The 17,417-nt window shown below is 44.8% G+C and overlaps 3 protein-coding genes across 3 annotated transcripts; 1 reads left to right on the top strand and 2 right to left on the bottom strand.

Annotated features, from left to right (window-relative positions):
• Positions 1-776: 776 nt before the first annotated feature.
• Positions 777-2,057, bottom strand: tmem200b (transmembrane protein 200B; the record flags this gene model as incomplete). Its single annotated transcript, XM_080859585.1, has 1 exon — positions 777-2,057. One exon carries the CDS (start codon positions 2,055-2,057, stop codon positions 777-779), a length of 1,281 nt encoding a protein of 426 aa, XP_080715711.1.
• Positions 2,058-6,019: 3,962 nt separating this feature from the next.
• srsf4 (serine and arginine rich splicing factor 4) lies at positions 6,020-13,935 on the bottom strand. The gene is made up of 7 exons (XM_080859366.1): positions 13,771-13,935; positions 12,516-12,658; positions 12,048-12,077; positions 10,586-10,695; positions 9,444-9,661; positions 7,995-8,072; positions 6,020-7,126 (listed from the first exon to the last, which is right to left on the bottom strand). Exons 1-7 carry the CDS (start codon positions 13,875-13,877, stop codon positions 6,523-6,525), a joined length of 1,290 nt encoding a protein of 429 aa, XP_080715492.1. The 5' UTR covers positions 13,878-13,935; the 3' UTR covers positions 6,020-6,522.
• Positions 13,936-14,674: 739 nt separating this feature from the next.
• Positions 14,675-17,357, top strand: xkr8.3 (XK related 8, tandem duplicate 3; the record flags this gene model as incomplete). The annotated part of the gene is made up of 3 exons (XM_080859740.1): positions 14,675-15,006; positions 15,520-15,707; positions 16,098-17,357. 3 exons carry the CDS (start codon positions 14,675-14,677, stop codon positions 16,835-16,837), a joined length of 1,260 nt encoding a protein of 419 aa, XP_080715866.1. The 3' UTR covers positions 16,838-17,357.
• Between the last annotated feature and the right edge of the window lie 60 nt (positions 17,358-17,417).

The following is a 17,417-nucleotide window of genomic DNA, read 5'->3' as shown; positions in this document are numbered from 1 at the left end:
TTAGCGAGACGGGACATCTTTACGCATATTCTGCTGGAAGGAGAGACACAGTGGGAAGAATAATCTGCTTTGTGGGGTTTGTTTGATATCACGCTCTGCATAATCTTCGGATGTTTGCTGCCTTAATTATCCAGACAGTTCTCCTCGTACGAACGTTGTGTTATCAAAAAAACTAAAAATATATGGATCAGCACCTTTGGGCTTCCTTAGGGTTTATTGTTATTGTGTCGATCCCACAGTGACAAGATGTCCAATCGTAATCCGTTTGCCATGTGCTGTACCGCAACGTTGTGTGCAAATAGCGTCCAGCAAATCATAGGCTCTTTGGCAACGAGTGGCGCCATCTTACACAGGGCGAACCGAGTCAGCTCTCCTGTACACAAACGGCAAATCGCTCCTCTCATCTACCACAGCTCAGGCTCTGCCTTCTCTCAGATTACTCCAGCATCGCCATCAGCCCAAATCCCTGTTTACATATCTGCGCCACTGAAAATCGCAGCCCTGCCTTTTAGAAAATGTTCTAAGCCTTTGGAATGGTCTCTCCATGGTACTGCGCACCCAATAATAATAACTTGGTCCACAATGATACCATGATTTGTTGGAGGGGAAGACAGCAAGTCCTTTTGAAGCCTTTCCTCGTTTAGGAAGACTACAACAATGGACGTGTAAAGAACTCCTTTCTATATCCGCTGCTTGCACGGAGACGTATCCTACGTGTTGCAGGAGAAGGAGATCCAAGATGGCGGCCCAGGAGAGGTCCTTCCTGAGTGGCGACCTCACTGGAAGGGCCCCGAGCCAAAGCTCTTGTCCCACGGCGAGCACTGTTGATCCAGCCGCTCCAGCAGCTTGTCCACGGAGTCCTCCTTGTTCTCCAGCTTCAGGTAGCGGCGGGCGTAGCCAAGGTCCAGGCGCGGCCAGCTGCGATGCCTCTGCTCCTCGATGGAGGCGAGCTCGAGGGCCTCGTCCGCGGCCATCCCTGCCGCCATGTTCACACACACCTCCGGGACACGTCCAGGTGCGTCGGCCGAGTCGTTGTCGACGTCGACGTCCATCCGCAAGGTGACCTCGTGGGACACCCTGCGAGGATTAGTCCTGTAGCTGAGGCTCTGTGAGCGTCGGGGGGCCACCACCGACGCCACCTCCCAGTCCTCCCCCTCCAGTGTGGACATGGAGGAGGCCGTCAGGCAGTTGCTGAGCTTGTGAGGCGCCTCGTGGTGGCGCCGTTCCCCCGGGGAGGCTGGGCCCTGGGTCCTCCCCCCCTCGTTGAGGTCCGCCTTGCTGGAGTTGCAGGAGTTAGAGGACAGGGTGGGGATGGAGGGGGTGGAGGCAGACTCCTGGTGGTGCACCACCTCCGTCTTCACCATGGACCTCTGCCGCTGGGTGCTCTCCGACTGCCGCCGGAGGTGGGGGTCGTCGTCGTGATTGGCGGGGTCCCCGTCGTCCTCCATGATGGAGCTCTTGACGTGCAGCAGGGGCTCGGAGCTGGTGAGGTCCTGCAGACAGAGGATGTTGAGGTGGGCGGCGGGCAGGCTGCTCACCCACTGGTAGTGCCGGGCGGTCAGCGAGCTGACGGCCAGCTCGGCGAGGTCGGCCGAGGGCACGACGGCCGACACGGAGCAGATGACGTTGCGCATCTGCGCCAGCAGCATCTGCGTCTCGCGGTCCCGGTTCTCGTACAGGACCGTGTTGGCGCAGATCAGGATGAACAGCCCCACGCCCATGATGACCGGGCCAAGCAGCTTCATGCGCTCGCTGTGGATGAGGCTCGCCGCCGTCAGCAGCCCCCACCCGGACCCCTGGGAGTCCGTCAGGGCCACGCCGCCTTGCCCCGGGAGGCCGGAGCGCTGGCTCCGATAGGGCCAGTACCCGGCCACGGCCAGCGCCGTGCCCACCACCACCACCACGACGCCCAGGACCAGGAAGGCTCCCGGGAGGGACTTGATGCGCAGCTTACCCTGGATCACGCCCTCCTTCTTCTTCCGCGAGCGGATGCGGAACCGCGCCAGGCGCTGGCGGGTGGGCGTCCGGCCCTCGGGGTTCGCCGTCTGGGTCTTCATGGCACGGGGGGGGAGGGTGTGGTCAGACCCTAGCAGGATGCTGCAGGAAGATGAAGAGAGAGGTCAAAGGTCGCTTCTTTACTTTAACGGTGCAGAACTTGATTTTTGTAAAAGGTTATTGACGTTTGAGCTCAACAGCCAATTTGAGTACACACTGGCTGGAAAGCTAGAGGAACGTGGGGAGAATTTCACTGAATTCAATGAAAACTATAATGGATTAGAATGGACTGCACCTTTAAATCAGAACCTCTGAGCAATAAAACCGTTATCCCTAAAACTTAGTTTGGAAAATGAAAAGAATCCAAACCAGCCTCGTCTTTGTAGAAATACCTTCAGAGAGAGTTTGTTTTTATCAAAGCAAAGATGCTAATGGTCTCTGGAGCTTATTTTTGGACCGGGCAAAAGCGTCCTCAGACTGCTTGTCATAATAGCTTCTATTAATACTTCATAAAATGAGGCTCTACACAGATCATTTCACAAAGTAGCCCTTGTGACTCCATTTCAGCAACTGCCTCATAGCCGTCATGTTAACGATGGGCTGGGGCATCTGAGGGGACGAGACGAATCCCAAGACACGCTTACTCACGGCACAGGCAGCTCCTGGGGAGCCACTGCACGGCTGTGAACAGAGTCAAGTCGACATAGGGAAAACAGCTACAAGCTCTCCAATTAATGTCCTGCGCACATTTGTGCAAACACACCATTTAATACACGAAGCCCACCTTGGGTGTGAACCGATCAAAGAGAAAAAAAACTACATCTAACCCCCCACCCACACACACACACACACACACACACACACACACACACACACACACACACACACACACACACACACACACACACACACACACGCCTCACGCTCTGTCACCAGCTATTAGCTGTTCTCAGTTCTCTCACTGATTCAGACCACGGGTCTTTGATTGTGGCCAAGAGACAAACAGCAAGACGAACATCACCGCTGGGCTTTGGACTTAGGAGATATTGGCACTAGACAGAACCCCATCTCTTTCACAATTTGGTAAATACTCAGACAAATGGAGGAACGCCAGTTTCCCCAGCTTGAGCTCATTTAAACAATTCTGATTCTGAGGGTCTATTCCAGAGTCAGATGCCCTTTGTCGGTTTGCCACAACAGAACTGTCAACATTCCACAGAACCTCAAATAATCCAGCTGCTATTTTTTAAATAACTAGATCTCATGTGTAATTGCTTGACCACATTGACAATTCAATGCAATTTTTAAATAAACAGTCCAGTGGTTTCAGAAATATTATCGAGCTAACGTATGAGGCCTTCATTATACGTATGCATAACGTACATTACAAAATGTCATAGAGAATGACACAGCCTTCTTTTTGTGGATAAAAGAAATGTTCATTTAGTGTGTGGGTAAATGGACAAAAGGCATGAAGACAACAAATCTCGCTTGTGGAGCACTGACTGTCAGCTGGCCTGGCACAGAATTACAAACTTAACACTAAGATGCGGTTTCTTAGCAACAATCAAAATGTAATACAACTCTGACTTATTTGGTTTTATTTTAACTCAAGGGGGGGAAATGATCACAGTTTAGTCAAACACACACACACTATACATTTGTCTTGTGAATTTATAACTCACAAGTGTTTGTCTTTTAACATTTGTAGGCTATCATCTGGCAGTGAAAACGTGCTGGTAAATACAGGCCTGAAGTAAAAACAAACAAGTGAGTAGTCCGAGGCCTAATAACTAGGCTACTGGTACACTGTATAGGAACTCAATTTGAACATGGAAAACAGTGGTGGACCAAAAACCTAGTTTTTAAATCCACTTAGGGTAGATGCCACCTATTCTGATAATCGGTAATAGTTTGTTTTTTTCAAGGACATTTTAACAAGCGCATTATGTCTGCACTGCCACGGGATATTTCGCTATATTTCACACAACTCGATAGATCCGGTAGAAACAATTCACAATGACAATTATTTGGTCTCGTCCCCTCAAATGTCAGCAACAATCTTTAAACTGCTAACAGTCTTGCATTGTAACGTAAAGCACTGCTATACATTCCATTCTGCCCATGTGACTGACTTGATTTTTTGTTTACCGTTATAAGTTATTTCTCGGGGGAAGTCGTGCAAACACTCCAGGCAATATTCTGCAGTTACGGCCCTGCATAAGCTTAGCGTCGCATGGCAAAAAAAATCAGTCCGACTTCTGGCAAGCTCTTTGCACAACAAAGCCAGACAGCTCGGTGCCTGATAACCACCGCATTCCCACGTCTCACCCGTTATGGCCTCGCTGATAATCACCGATAGGTCCAGATAACTAATAGTCTTTATTTGTCTGTGTTCAGTGGGACAACAGCCCGTTATATTCACAGGTTCTTCCATTGACCACGTTACGCATGGGAAATAACGCGTTTCTAAATATGTTTTCCTTTCTAAATATCCCAGGCGACAGCCTAACTTGTTTATTAACATGTGTTGAATGTCAGGCTTACATTATCTGAAGCGAAATATTCGAACACAAGCCGTAGGCTAGTATCTTATAGCCTACACGGTGATGCTATTATATAAAAATAAAGAACCGAGACATTTCCTTAAACATAGTCGTTTACCGTGTGACATTTCCTTATACGCACAGTTGCTTCCTATGTGTAGCTAAAATTGGCATTATTTAATATCCTATATCAATCTCACATAAGACTATCTGAATCACTGTCTTTGGAGCATTTCTGAAAGACCGTGTAAGCATTTTTGCGGTGAAAGTCAATATCTTATCTCTTGGGTCTGCCGTGTGGCTCAGTCTGTGTTCATAATGAGACTAAACTTTAAGTTTGGACATTTAGAATCCAATTAACGTCCCTGTCATCACGTTTCACACCATCTCGGGTCATTCGTCAGTGTCAATGATGTTAATCATTTGATCAAGTTTTTCCTTTCAGCCAGTCCTTCGAAGGCAAGTAGCCATCAACTGTCTGGATTCAATTACATCAAAACATTAAAAGATAACTCATTTAGTCTGGAAAGTTACTTGCCTTCGTAATGGTTCGAGGTATTGCTCTGGTCTTCATCGTCTCGACGCGCAGGTTAAGAGGACCCCTCTTCTCATGAAACCCCGCACGAAATCCGCTTCTATGGTGCTGTGGGCAGTTGGACCTCTAGTTTGGCAGTATATCCAATACAGAGCTTGAACCATGATCCGGAAAAAGCCTCTAGGATGCTGCAATCCCTCCTTGATCTTAACAAAATGACAGTTATGCGCTTAAGACAATGCCCCTCGCAGTAGAAAGAACTGAGTTCGATGCATTGTCAGGGAGTCACAGGACTTCAACAGATCTGCTCCCGCCCAGCATAATGTAGCGAGTTAGGACCACCTCTCCCTTCCAACTAATGAAAGAGTGCTAGCGCCTCCCTCCCTCTTGACAACATTAATTTCCATTAATTCCTCAAACGATGGAATTTAGATTTTTGCCTAGGTCCCCTTATTCGCAACCTATTTCTATGTAGCCCGTAGGCTAATTACAGAAGTCAATCAGGGAATATATATTTGAATAATCAGATTTAAATAATTAATCAGGAGAGCAAGATTGTCAGTTTAAACTTCGGAATTCACCAGAGCGTGTATCAATCGAAAGCACTTGATGACCCGTAATGACACTTTGAAGGTGAAATTCTAAAATCATACTTTGGCACGCCTTTCAAGTGGTTCATTCAGCAAACTCTTAAAATCTCACCGCAGGCAAACCAATAGGTAGCCTACATAATCAATACCTTGCCATCTGCCAAAAACCCGTGCCAATCTAACTTTATACGAAACCTATCCTTAACATCACCACACTACTACCTGATGGCATTGCCTGGCTGTCTAGTCTGTATTTGGCGACGCCTTGTGGCCGAGATGATTCATTGCGTGTGATTTACTTTCAGTTCTAAAATCTTATTCATTCTAAAATAAAAGAGACACACACTACGTCAAACAGATCAAGCAAATTTTAATAATTGTCTTAAAGTAATTGGTAAAATATTTAGTTCCACCAAGGTGGAATGCAACATAATAAAATGACAATCACCATTCCCAAATAACATCCTAAACACTGTATGCTTCAAATATGCAGTACAGAGATTAAGACTCCAAGACACAACCTTTTTGGGACATGTCGTCTTATTAAAAAAAAAAAAGAAGAAGAATAATTCCCTGCCAAATTGACTTAATATTTTACAAACACTTTTATTAAGAGACATTACTACTGGGGAGAAAACATTTTTTTTAATGATACAAAAAGGAGAAATAAAATGGGGGTGCAACGTACTGTGTGTGAGTGAGAGTGTGTGTGAGTGAGCGAGAGAGAGAAACGGGCTGAGCAGGAGAGGCCAACTTCCTACGAATATTTATCAAAAAATAAAAAGTAAAAGTAAAAGGAGAAGACTCTGGGGTCAGGGTCAAGGGTGAAGGGTCACAGAGGGGTTGGAGATCATGTTCAGGACTGGGATCGTGATCGGGACCTCGAGCGGGAGTGGGATTTTGAGCGGGACTTGGAGCGGGAGGCGGAGCGGGATCTGGCCTTGGCTGGGGAGGGAGACGGGGATTTGGACTTGGCCCGTGCGTTGGGAGCAGAGGGTGAACGCGAGTGCGACCTGGAGTGTGAGCGGGAGCGAGAACGTGACCTTGAGCGAGAGGTTTTCGCCACCGCCACAGGCCCAGCCTCCGCATCACTCTTGGGCGCCTCGCGGCTCTTGGAGCTGGACTTTCTTGAGCGCTCCTTGTCGGCAGAGCGGGATCGAGAGCGGGAGGCGGAGCGCTTGCGGGATCTGGAGCGTGACCGGGAGCGAGAGCGGGACTTGTCCTTGCGACTCTTCTTGCTCTCCTTCTTGCTGTGCTTGCTCTTGGGGCTGCGGCTGCTGCGGCTGCGACTCCTGCTCTTGCTCTTGCTGCGGCTCTTGCTGCGGCTGCGGCTCTTGCTGCGCGCCTCGTCGCGGCCTGCCCGACCCTTGTGGGCACCATTGCTTCGCTCCTCGTCCTCGTGGCGACCCTTGGCCTTGGCTTTCTTACTCACAGAACGACTGCGAGAGCGAGAGGCATGTCTGGAAGAGAGAGAGAAAAAAACCTTAGACATCTACCCATTCACACATCGGTGGGCGGAGGCTATAATCTCAGGTGCCAACATGCACATCGGGAGTAGTTGTCTTTTTTGTGAATTGGGACCAAACCATCAACCTTCAGATTGCTGAACGATGACTACCTCTTGACCCACCATCACCACAAATCATCATTTATTTAGACAACGGTTTATCCAAATTCTCTGTGTTGTGCACAGGCGAGCTCCAGCCATCCTGTTAAGTATGCCGTAGGAGTAGTCTGCAGATGCGAGTGATTGGCATGCTGTGAAGGACCACTGGAATATAAACTGCAGGAGAAGCTGATCACTCAGACAGCTTAGGCTGCATGTGGCCGTGTATGAGGACCCAGCTCTGGTCTGGAGGGACAGGCAGCCTCTTAGCCGGTCTGCTTTAGTAGACTAGTTTGGGTTGGTTTTTGATGGCTTAATGAATTGAACTGTTCATTCTAACTAATGCATTTGCAGCCTCTGCTACAAAGCGATGTACAGATTAATGTCCCGATTTATTTAGCATGGTTATTTTATTATTAAAGGGTTCAAGTATGGAATGTAAATAATCATGTTCTTTGACTGACAACAAAAAACTACTACATATGAACCATCAACTGTCAAACCTATGTACTATTTTAAAAGTAATACCACTTGGACAAAACAGGACAAAATCTGATTTGAACTATTAGAATATTTGGCCATAATTCATTGTCCAGAATAAATCCTCCCAAAAACTATAGAATATGCATCATATTATATTATGCTATCGTATTTACGAATATATCTAACTAAACAAACATCAACAGGAGACCAGACTCTTGATTGATCAAGAAATATCTTACCGGGAGCGGGAACGACTGCGGCTGCTACTTTCACTGTGGCTACGGCTCTTCCGTGACCTCCTGCTCCTGGAGCGAGACCTACACACACACACACACACACACACACACAGAGGTCAATCTCAGAGGGCAACAGGTTCAGAGTTTAAGCAGGCACACACAATCAGCAGTTGTGGACCTGACAGAGAGGTTAGGGGTTAAGTCTTGCTCCATTTAAGGTGCAGTAAAGCGTCCTAATGGAAACCACTTTGTCAAATTCAGAGAAAATCTCGTCACGGTCTGCTGGCTGTCTATGGGCTGAAAAAAATACTCCGTTACTACATAGACCTGGCTCTGTAACTGGTGTACGCAGCACTGCAAAGCACTATTCCAGCCAATGAGCAACAGGGGGCGTTTGTGGTAGTGTGAGCCTCATATATATAAGATAGATAAACCTGGAACACGCTAACGGGCTGGCCTCCTCACATTGTCGAGAGAAGTGGCAGAGAAAAAGCCAAGGAGAAGGTCTAAAGAGTAAAATTTGAGATCAAGTTACATAAACAGACAAGGGCTGTGCTGGCCTGGGGAAACCTCCTCTTCATTTGAACTTTAGCTTTGCAGCCGCGACTGATTACTGCAACAGTTTGCCATCCCACACTTAGGTATTATAGTTACATTACTGGTAGTGGTGTAATTCGATCTTTATCATGGCATTTGTACGTACAACAAGGGGTTTATTCTGGTCTTAAAAAAACACATTTTCACTAGCAGTGGGATTACTTGGACTGATGTATAATTCCACATGCTAGGCTGGGGAACGTTACCTTCCTTGTTAGCTTAGCTGATACAAATCTACGATACTCTCTTTAGTCTGTCACTGTAGTTTTGTAAAAACAACCGAAGCAACTAATTCCCCCATAGTTTTAATTCTGTTGTGTTGAATGCTGTTTGTTTGTGTGCTTGTATGTCATTCTTTTGAAGATGTCTTGTAGTACATCGTTTCCTGCACTATCTGGCCGTTGAGTTCAAATGTCAACTATCTATCTGCAGTATAGCTTACCCTCCATTGAATCAACGTACTGATGGAAGGTAACTTTTGTTACTTACACCTAAACGCTTTTGTTTTCCAACTTGTTGATAAGGAAAGCTTGCCTGTGACTTTAACAAGAGGAAGTAATAACTTCCGTTGCCAGGGCAAAGGTCAGGCGTTATCTGATAAGAAATGTGTCTCCTGTTGTGGGACACACACACTCTTCAATCCTGTCTACTTCAGCAGTGTCTTCACTAATTTCCACGTGCGTGCGTGCGTGCGTATACACACATACATATACACAGACACAACCGAAGCAAATAATTCCCCCTAGTTTTATATATCTTTATATAAATATATATAGATATATCTAGTGCGTATACATAGACATACACCACTGTTCAAAAGTTTACGAAATACAAAAAAAACAAACGTCTGCGCACCTGGAGCGGCTGTGGCTGCGGGAGTAGGAGCGACGGCCTCGGCGGGCCCCAGGCCGGTCCTCGATGAGCCGGATCTTGCGGCCGTTCACCATGGTGCCGTCCAGCTTCTCCAGGGCCCGCTTCATGTCAGCGTAGAGGCGGAACTCAATCACGCCCTCGTTCCGCCGGCCCCTGTTGGTGTCGGCGTACGTCACCTCGCCTGCCTGTCGCATGTAATCCTGCACGGGGCGACACGTGGGTGAGTGAAGGATGTCGGGGAGGAGGACAAATACTACGCTCAGGAACTCAGAGATCTAAAGCCATGAAGTGCCGCAGTGAGTCACACACACGTTTGAACAGTTATTGTACAGTGGCTGTATAATCTTGCACACGGTCATGCACAGGAATGGCAGGTGGAGGCTGCTACACTCAAAAACTCAGGAACATCCTTAGAATGCTGTAGTGTGCAAAGCAAGAGAGGTTGGACCTGTGTATTTGTGTAGTTGGCTTTACAAGCGTGTGTTTAAGAGAAGAGTGATACCAGCTCCTGGCAAAGTAGTATGACCAGTTTGTCAATATTAACCAAAACTGTGTGGTATGTAATCGGAATAGAGTGAGGGGGTGACCGTGGACATTCTGTATGCAGCAGATTATATTTTTTTGCCCAAAAAAGTCCAACTGATAACTACATTGTAACTACCTCCACCCTTTCTATTTGCACTGTTTCGCTCACTCCCAGTTTTCACAAAATCAGTGAAAACAAGTTTTTTTTTTCATTTTTCCATAGGGATATTTTCTTTGGAACCAAGAAGTGTTAAAATGCCAACACTAAAACGAAACATCTGGTAGACTCCCATGCACTATAGTGGTTGCGTAGCATAGTTGGTTATGCATGGGTGGCTTTGACAAGAGTGACTACTGTCCCAAATTCTACAAAAACATGTGCAAATCCAAGTGCTGTAATAACAAATGCGTTTGACCAGCTTAGCAACACGTCAGAACAGGGTGATCACCGTGACTATGATGGCATTAAACTGGGTGAGTTGTAAGTTCAAAAATTGGACCTGTTGTCCATTTATTTTAATGAATGTGTCTGTTAGCAGCTTGTTCCACCCACCTACCAGCTCTATGTCTCACCACACAAACACACACACACACTTTACCTTAAGGTCTTGCCAGCTGCAGCGACTGGAGAGGTTCTCTACAATCAGCCGGTAGTCGGTGCGGACTGGAGGTCCATACCGGTCCCTCCCTCCCCTGCCCTGATAGTTGCCTTCAAGGTGACAAGGACAACAGGTACAATGGTTAGAGACCAGCAGACCACATCAAGAGTCACTTGAAAAACCCTCACACACCCCCCTTAAACTCCAAACTACACAGGCCGTATAAACATCTGAAAGGAAAACTGAGAAATTAACAAACGAAAAATGGGTTTGAAGGCTTTCATTCTAACAGAAATTGGCAAAATAATAAAGAACAAACCTTTAAGTAATTAGGAAGGAGGTAGGTTTAACAATACAACACATATTCATGGTTTAGAAGACAACTGTACAGTTATCTGGTATATTATTTTTGTAACAGCCATCCTAAAGATGGCCTATTGTACTATGTTGACTCAAATACAAATTTCAAAAGCAGTTACTTAAAGCCACAAACTGCTGACTTAAGCAAAGCCACATACTTTAGTACTTACAGTGCTCTACCATCAAAATCTAATAACAAATTTCACTTTACAAATAAAAAAAGGAAAAGAAAAACACATATAAAAAACAAAAATCCAAAAACAATTTTAACAAATATATATAAATATATATATTTCAGGCACCTAAAAGAGCTCAACCCACATCTGTCTAAACCCATGGCATCCTCACCACCCGGCCTACAGGGGCAAAGCAGTCTTCACAATGGCTCCCATATATGGTCTGCCCAGGGGCCCACTTTGGTCAAAGAGCCACACTCTTGGAAAGGGGGGACACCATGGCCAGCAATAGGGGGGCTTGCAGTCAGACTCTTTCAATTAAAACATTGAGGTTCTTTGTTAAATTTCTAGCTTTATTTGCACAAGTCATAGATTAAAAATATATAAATATATATATAGAGAGAAATATTAAGATAGATATAGATAGAAACAGGAAATGAAAAAATGTAAAAGGAAGAATGCCTAAATATGGTTAGATTAAGATTAGATCAAAGATATATGTATAACATAGGCAGAAATTACTGCAACACTTTTGGTCAATAAATGGTCAAATTGCATTCAAGTGTTATTATTATTATTATTTTTTAAATCATTTCCATTTTCCTCATTGTCCCATGAACTATCACAAGCTTAGCAAAAGCTTTTCTCCCCCTTCAATTTACAATGAGGCTTCTCAGTTTGTAATTGGTGACTCAAGTGTGCAGTTTCCCCCTATCAGACTGCTAGTTTGTGTCTGATCAACTTCCATCTAAAAAACGCCCCAAACCACACATACATTATCAAGGGCAAGACAAGCAGTTGATTTTTGTGACATTTTGGCCAAGTATAATACATAATTTTACACGAGGTCAGGAATCTCTCCTGTAACCTCTACATATTTTTGAATTTGGAAGCTATTGACAGGCTTCAAAGATTACAAAACATACCTTCACGGTCCCCACCACCATCGTCTCTTTCTAGCAGAATTGAGAAAAGAATAGTAATTTAATTATATTTGGATAAAAGAACACTTAAGTTGGGCCAAAGCACTTGGAATTCCAACCACTAATCATTCTCCACTTCTATTTATACAGCTCCATCCTTTCATGTCCAGCAAAGTGTTACAGGTATAGAAAACAGACTATGGGCTGGACATAATCTTTCTGCATACTATGTGTTGTGTCAACTAATACATTTTAAATAATCCTTAAACAGTTCTAATTTATATTGCATATTCTGCTCATACACAGGGCTGTTGCAGTCCTGTTTTTATGCTTAAAGTGGGAAGTAAAGACACGTGTCGCCACCAATGACAAATGAGAGGGCATGCAAATCCTGATGGAGGATACTGGTACCCGAAAATTACAACCCAATTCCTAATCCCAACGTTAACGTCGGTATTCCGAGGCACTTACTTCTCCCAGAACCGTAACTCCCATCACGGCGAGGTCCTTTGGTGTGCTCTACGATGACCCTCTCGCCACAAAGGTCTTTCCCGTTCAGATCGTACACAGCATCGTCTGCATCTCGCGGGTCATCAAACTCAACAAAACCATACCTTCATGCAGGAGAGAACTTCATTAGGAATGATAGTTAAGCACCAACCAATACAGGGAAACGAACTACACCACAAGGTGTTCAGTGGAGCAGGGAAATTAAACGAAACGCATTATAAGACACAAGTATAAATCACAATACCAAATTAGTATCGCCGACCTTAGCCCTAATGTATTCTCTATTTCCCGTTCTAGTTATTATGGAAGCCCGTGGAACATTCTTGTGTTTGTAACATTTAACCTCAAATGTGAAACACCCTCCCTAAAGGTATTTTTAACTTTGGAGCACTTAAGTGAACCAGTCCAGGCCTAAATCTTGATATTTGCAATATTGGTGTTGAAATCTTTAAATGATTTCACAAAGATTATGAATAATGTGTTTTATGTATGTATTATAGTTTGCAAGTTATTCCCTTAAAATGTTTAAACGACATACCGTATGTAACTCACTGTGAGCATAGTAGACGCATGCAGAGATAACCAGTACCGGTGCAATGGCCGTCGTACACGTATGTGACCAGTGGCGCTTTCTGGCGATTCCAGATAGCTATCAAGTTAGCCAGATGGCTCCATGCTAGACAACTAGCATGCTAGCTGCACGCGGGAATCACGCAAATCGACAAACGCTACAGGCCACATTGATACTGTAGCTAGCAGGATTTCACACATTTGCTAAAACAAATCATTCAGTACATATCTATACAATTAACCCTACGACGTTGAACGGGGAGATTCATAATAAGGTGTTTTAATTGCATACACCGATTACTCAGTTAACTTAACCTAGCGCGAATGGCTAAGTGAGTAGTTAGCTACATTCTACTTACTAGCTACATTCGATGTCCATTGGCCAAGACAAAGGCCTATTGTTGTGAGAGTACCTTCAATTAGCTCATTATTAATTACAAAAATGTGTTGGACAGTCTTGATAACCTTTTTGTATCAGATTGAGTTTTCTGAAAACGGTCAATAAATTACATTTTATGATTCCAAAGATTAGCATTCGCCATTTAGCTCAAGTAGCGAGGCGCTTTGGGCCTCTCTCATTAGCACAGCTGTCGTTAGCTGGTAGCACCGATTTTTCAGAGAACACCTCTTCCTTCGGCGAGCTTACCCATTTTTCAAATCGACTTCCAGTATTTTCCCATAACCTTTGAAAAACTTCTCCACGTCTTTCTCTCTTGCGCGATAGCTCAGCCTGCCTATATAAATCCTAGACATTTCAACTGCTCTGTGTGCGTTGAGTGTTTCACGCTTGTTCAAAACACACCCTGACCTAGTTGGGTCTCCCGGCACCACTTACATATGGGCGTGTCTTCATTGCTTGCACTACAGGTTGGCTTTTCTCCAAACCATCAAAAACAACCACCCAACTAGCCCAATAATGTGTGCAATTCGTGTTGATCGAGTCTCCAGTTTAAATTTAAGAAAGTATCACACACATATCCCCTTTTCATCATTGCATCTGCAGGTAGTGATGCATTTGTTAATGGAACCAAGTTGTTTACATACTCAAAAACTGGTATTGTATTCTTATAGTGTATGAAAATTCCCTTTAGTTTAGTCACCTTTCATCTTAGGGGAGTGTAGTCAAGTAATCAAAAACCACAAAAATGATACATGTTCATCACTGGGGGCTTGTTCAGAAAGCACTGAACCAATCACGTGCATATTAGGTGTGGCTATATGCGCGCTGCGGAAACTTGGTTGAAAAGTTAGATCAGTGTAGAGGCGACGCAAGTGAAGGGGAGGGTGCCGGACATCCCAACTAAAATGCCTTTTTTGTGGTTACGATGACGTAACTTTGATAGGATAAGATATGAAGTTGCTTGTTCAACGACCGTCATCACAATTAGTGTATGCGAGCAAACGACGACCGGAGATAAGTTTGGGGAAAACACATGCAAGTCATGCCTGCGAAAGCCAACGAAGCACGGGTAGTTAGCTAGCTAACTAGCTGGAAAGCACAGCGACAAGGCGATGAATTAATTTGCGTAGTAGGGAACCGTTATTCCACCATGGACTGTTCACCCTTCTCGAAATACTCATGGCTGGATTTTCTGTTCAGTGTCATTGGTGTTTTCACCTATGTGTTCGACGTGGGGTCCGATATGTGGGTCGCCAAAGAGTTTTACTGTCACGGAGATTTCCTTTGGTTTGGAGTTTTAGTTGGACTCATGGTTCTGTCGTCTGTGGTCATACAGATGTTCAGCTGGTTTTGGTTCGAATACGACAGAGATTTAGAAAACTTCGATGCGAAAACAACTTCTGGGAACATGTTGTTTTGTGACAAGAAGCGTGTAAAGGTTTCGTGTTGCCTGCATGTTTTGCAACTTGGATTCTTCTTCAGGTAAACTTTTCTTGAAATATAGAACTTGTCTTTAAGAGTTGAACTATTTTCTGTGAATTTCCCCTTAGTACCCAGTGACCAACATTTAGACACAGCGCGGGTGTTGTGAAAAGCACAGTTTGGCGGCAGCTCACACCCACGTTCAGTGTGCTCAAGTTCTTTACTTTAAGTGTGAGTTCTGAAGTGTCCTTGTCAAGAGAACACGTCACACTGTTCAGAAATTCTCACATTGTGTACTGTGCAACGTTAGATAGGTAGCTATGCGTATTCTTCACAACGTTGTGTCTCTTACTGTGTTGTTAGGTAAAATACTTTAAACTGATTATCGTGTGTGTAAAATTTAATTATTTGCATTTTGCCCTCTGTGATCATTTGAAATTGTATTTGCTGGTAATTAGTAATGACATTGACTATCAAGTGTAAGGTAATAATAACATAAACGGAGCATTATAATCCCCTCTTAAAGTGAAAAAATTCCCCTGCATGTAATTTTCGACATCGATCTATTCACAGGCACCTTACAGCCATTTGGCAAGGCTTCCGTGTGTGGTGGAGAGGCCATCAGGGGTCTGAGTATGCCGTGTACTTGGTCCATGACCTCAGCATGCTGCGGCTCATTGAGACGTTCTGTGAGAGCGCTCCACAGCTGACCCTCATGACCTATATTATTCTCTACACCAACCAGGCCAGGACCATCCAGTGTAAGTGCGCCTCTCATCTAGTTCATCAGTTTAAGGGTGTAACACTTCACAAAGTCTCTTTAGTTGAGTGTATTTGTGAAATGTTCTGGTGTGCTTGCCATATCTATGTGTAGTGTTAAAGCAGGCTGTATCAAAGACCTTCTAAAATGGATCTGGGGCCACTTCTACTTAGGGCCAGGTGTATACCAGAGTCAGGTTCTATTTCCTGTTGTCTTAAACCGGGTGCAAAAGGGTAGGCGAGCATAGAGCATACATGTAAACATAACAGTGTGTGCTAGATAGCATTTTTATGCTGCAGTACACTGTGTAGACAATCTAGAGAAGAATCAGATTCTGCAAGTGTTGATCCTACTTGATAGTTAATGTTGTATTGATGTTTTTGTCCCACAGGTGTGAGTGTGGTTGCCTCTACTACATCTATTGCCTGGATGGTGGTGGACTACCACCGCTCGCTGCGTTCCTTCCTCCCCGACAAGGCCAAACAAGGCTGGGGGTCCTCCGTGGTTTACTTTCTGTGGAATCTGTTGTTGATTGCCCCTCGCGTGGCCTGCTTGGCCCTCTTTGCCTCCGTCCTGTCCCACCTTATCGCCCTCCACTTCCTGCTGGTCTGGCCCGCTCTGGTCCTCTGGGCCTGGCGCCAGGGGACCGACTTCATGGATAGCCCGGCTGGAGAGTGGCTCTACCGGGCCACCGTAGGCCTCATCTGGTATTTCAGCTGGTTCAACGTGGCAGATGGGGGCACCAGGGGCCGGAGCATCGTCTACCACTCGTTTATGATAACGGATGGCGCCGTCCTGCTGGCCACATGGTGGTACTACAGGGACTCGGAACTGACCCAGTCCTATGCCATCATCATGGTCCTGGTCATCCCCTTCTGCTACACACTTGGGCTGCTGGTGAAGGCTCTATACTACTGCTACTTCCACCCTAAACTGTGGAGACCCCGGGTAAAGAGGGACGATAAGCTAGAGACTGACGGATCTGTGTCCTGTTTGGACATGTCCACACAGACCGATACACCTGCTGAGGGGCAAAACAGGAGAATGGCCAGACATGCCAGAATTTTTTACACTGCCAACATATCGGAGACGGTTCAGATCAACAGACGTGAAGGGAATAGCATAGTTTAGATAGATATATTTTTTGAATGGGTTTGGTCACATGCCATCAATGCTGTAGTGCATGCTGGGTCATTGAATGTTTCCTTACCACTTTGAAGTGCACAATCAAATAGAATATTGTTCAGAGTTGTGATGATTCACACTCATGTTTGCACTTGGTATCAGTGAAAAGAATCTAATCTATTCTACATTTGTATGTCTCATGAAGTATTTTGTCTTGTTTGTCTTCTTAGCTATTCTGTACAATGTTTTACAGAAAACTGTATGTTTTTTTTATATTTAATACTGTGATGAATTATTTAAATAGTGGGCCGTTTATTTTGTGCTCTTCAAAAATGTCAATGTTGCTAACTACATTTTTAAAGATGTTATTTGGGGAAAAAAAACATACCTCACACATAGTTCTCTGTAATTGTAGTAGTTGTTTTTAGAGATGATACGGTACAGTTCACTCACTGTGTAAAAGTATAAAGTCAATTTGTGCATAATGTTCAAGATGGAACTGTTACAAATGTCTGCACCTTATGTGTTAAAGTCCAGGCCATGACAACAAATACTGTTATTTTTGAACATCTGTATTGGAATGTTC

The sequence above is a fragment of the Sprattus sprattus genome (genome assembly GCF_963457725.1).
Source record: "Sprattus sprattus genome assembly, chromosome: 20".
In the NCBI taxonomy this organism is placed as follows: Eukaryota; Metazoa; Chordata; class Actinopteri; order Clupeiformes; family Clupeidae; genus Sprattus; species Sprattus sprattus.
Note: the sequence above shows the minus strand (reverse complement) of the source record. Positions and strands in the feature narration are given on the sequence as shown.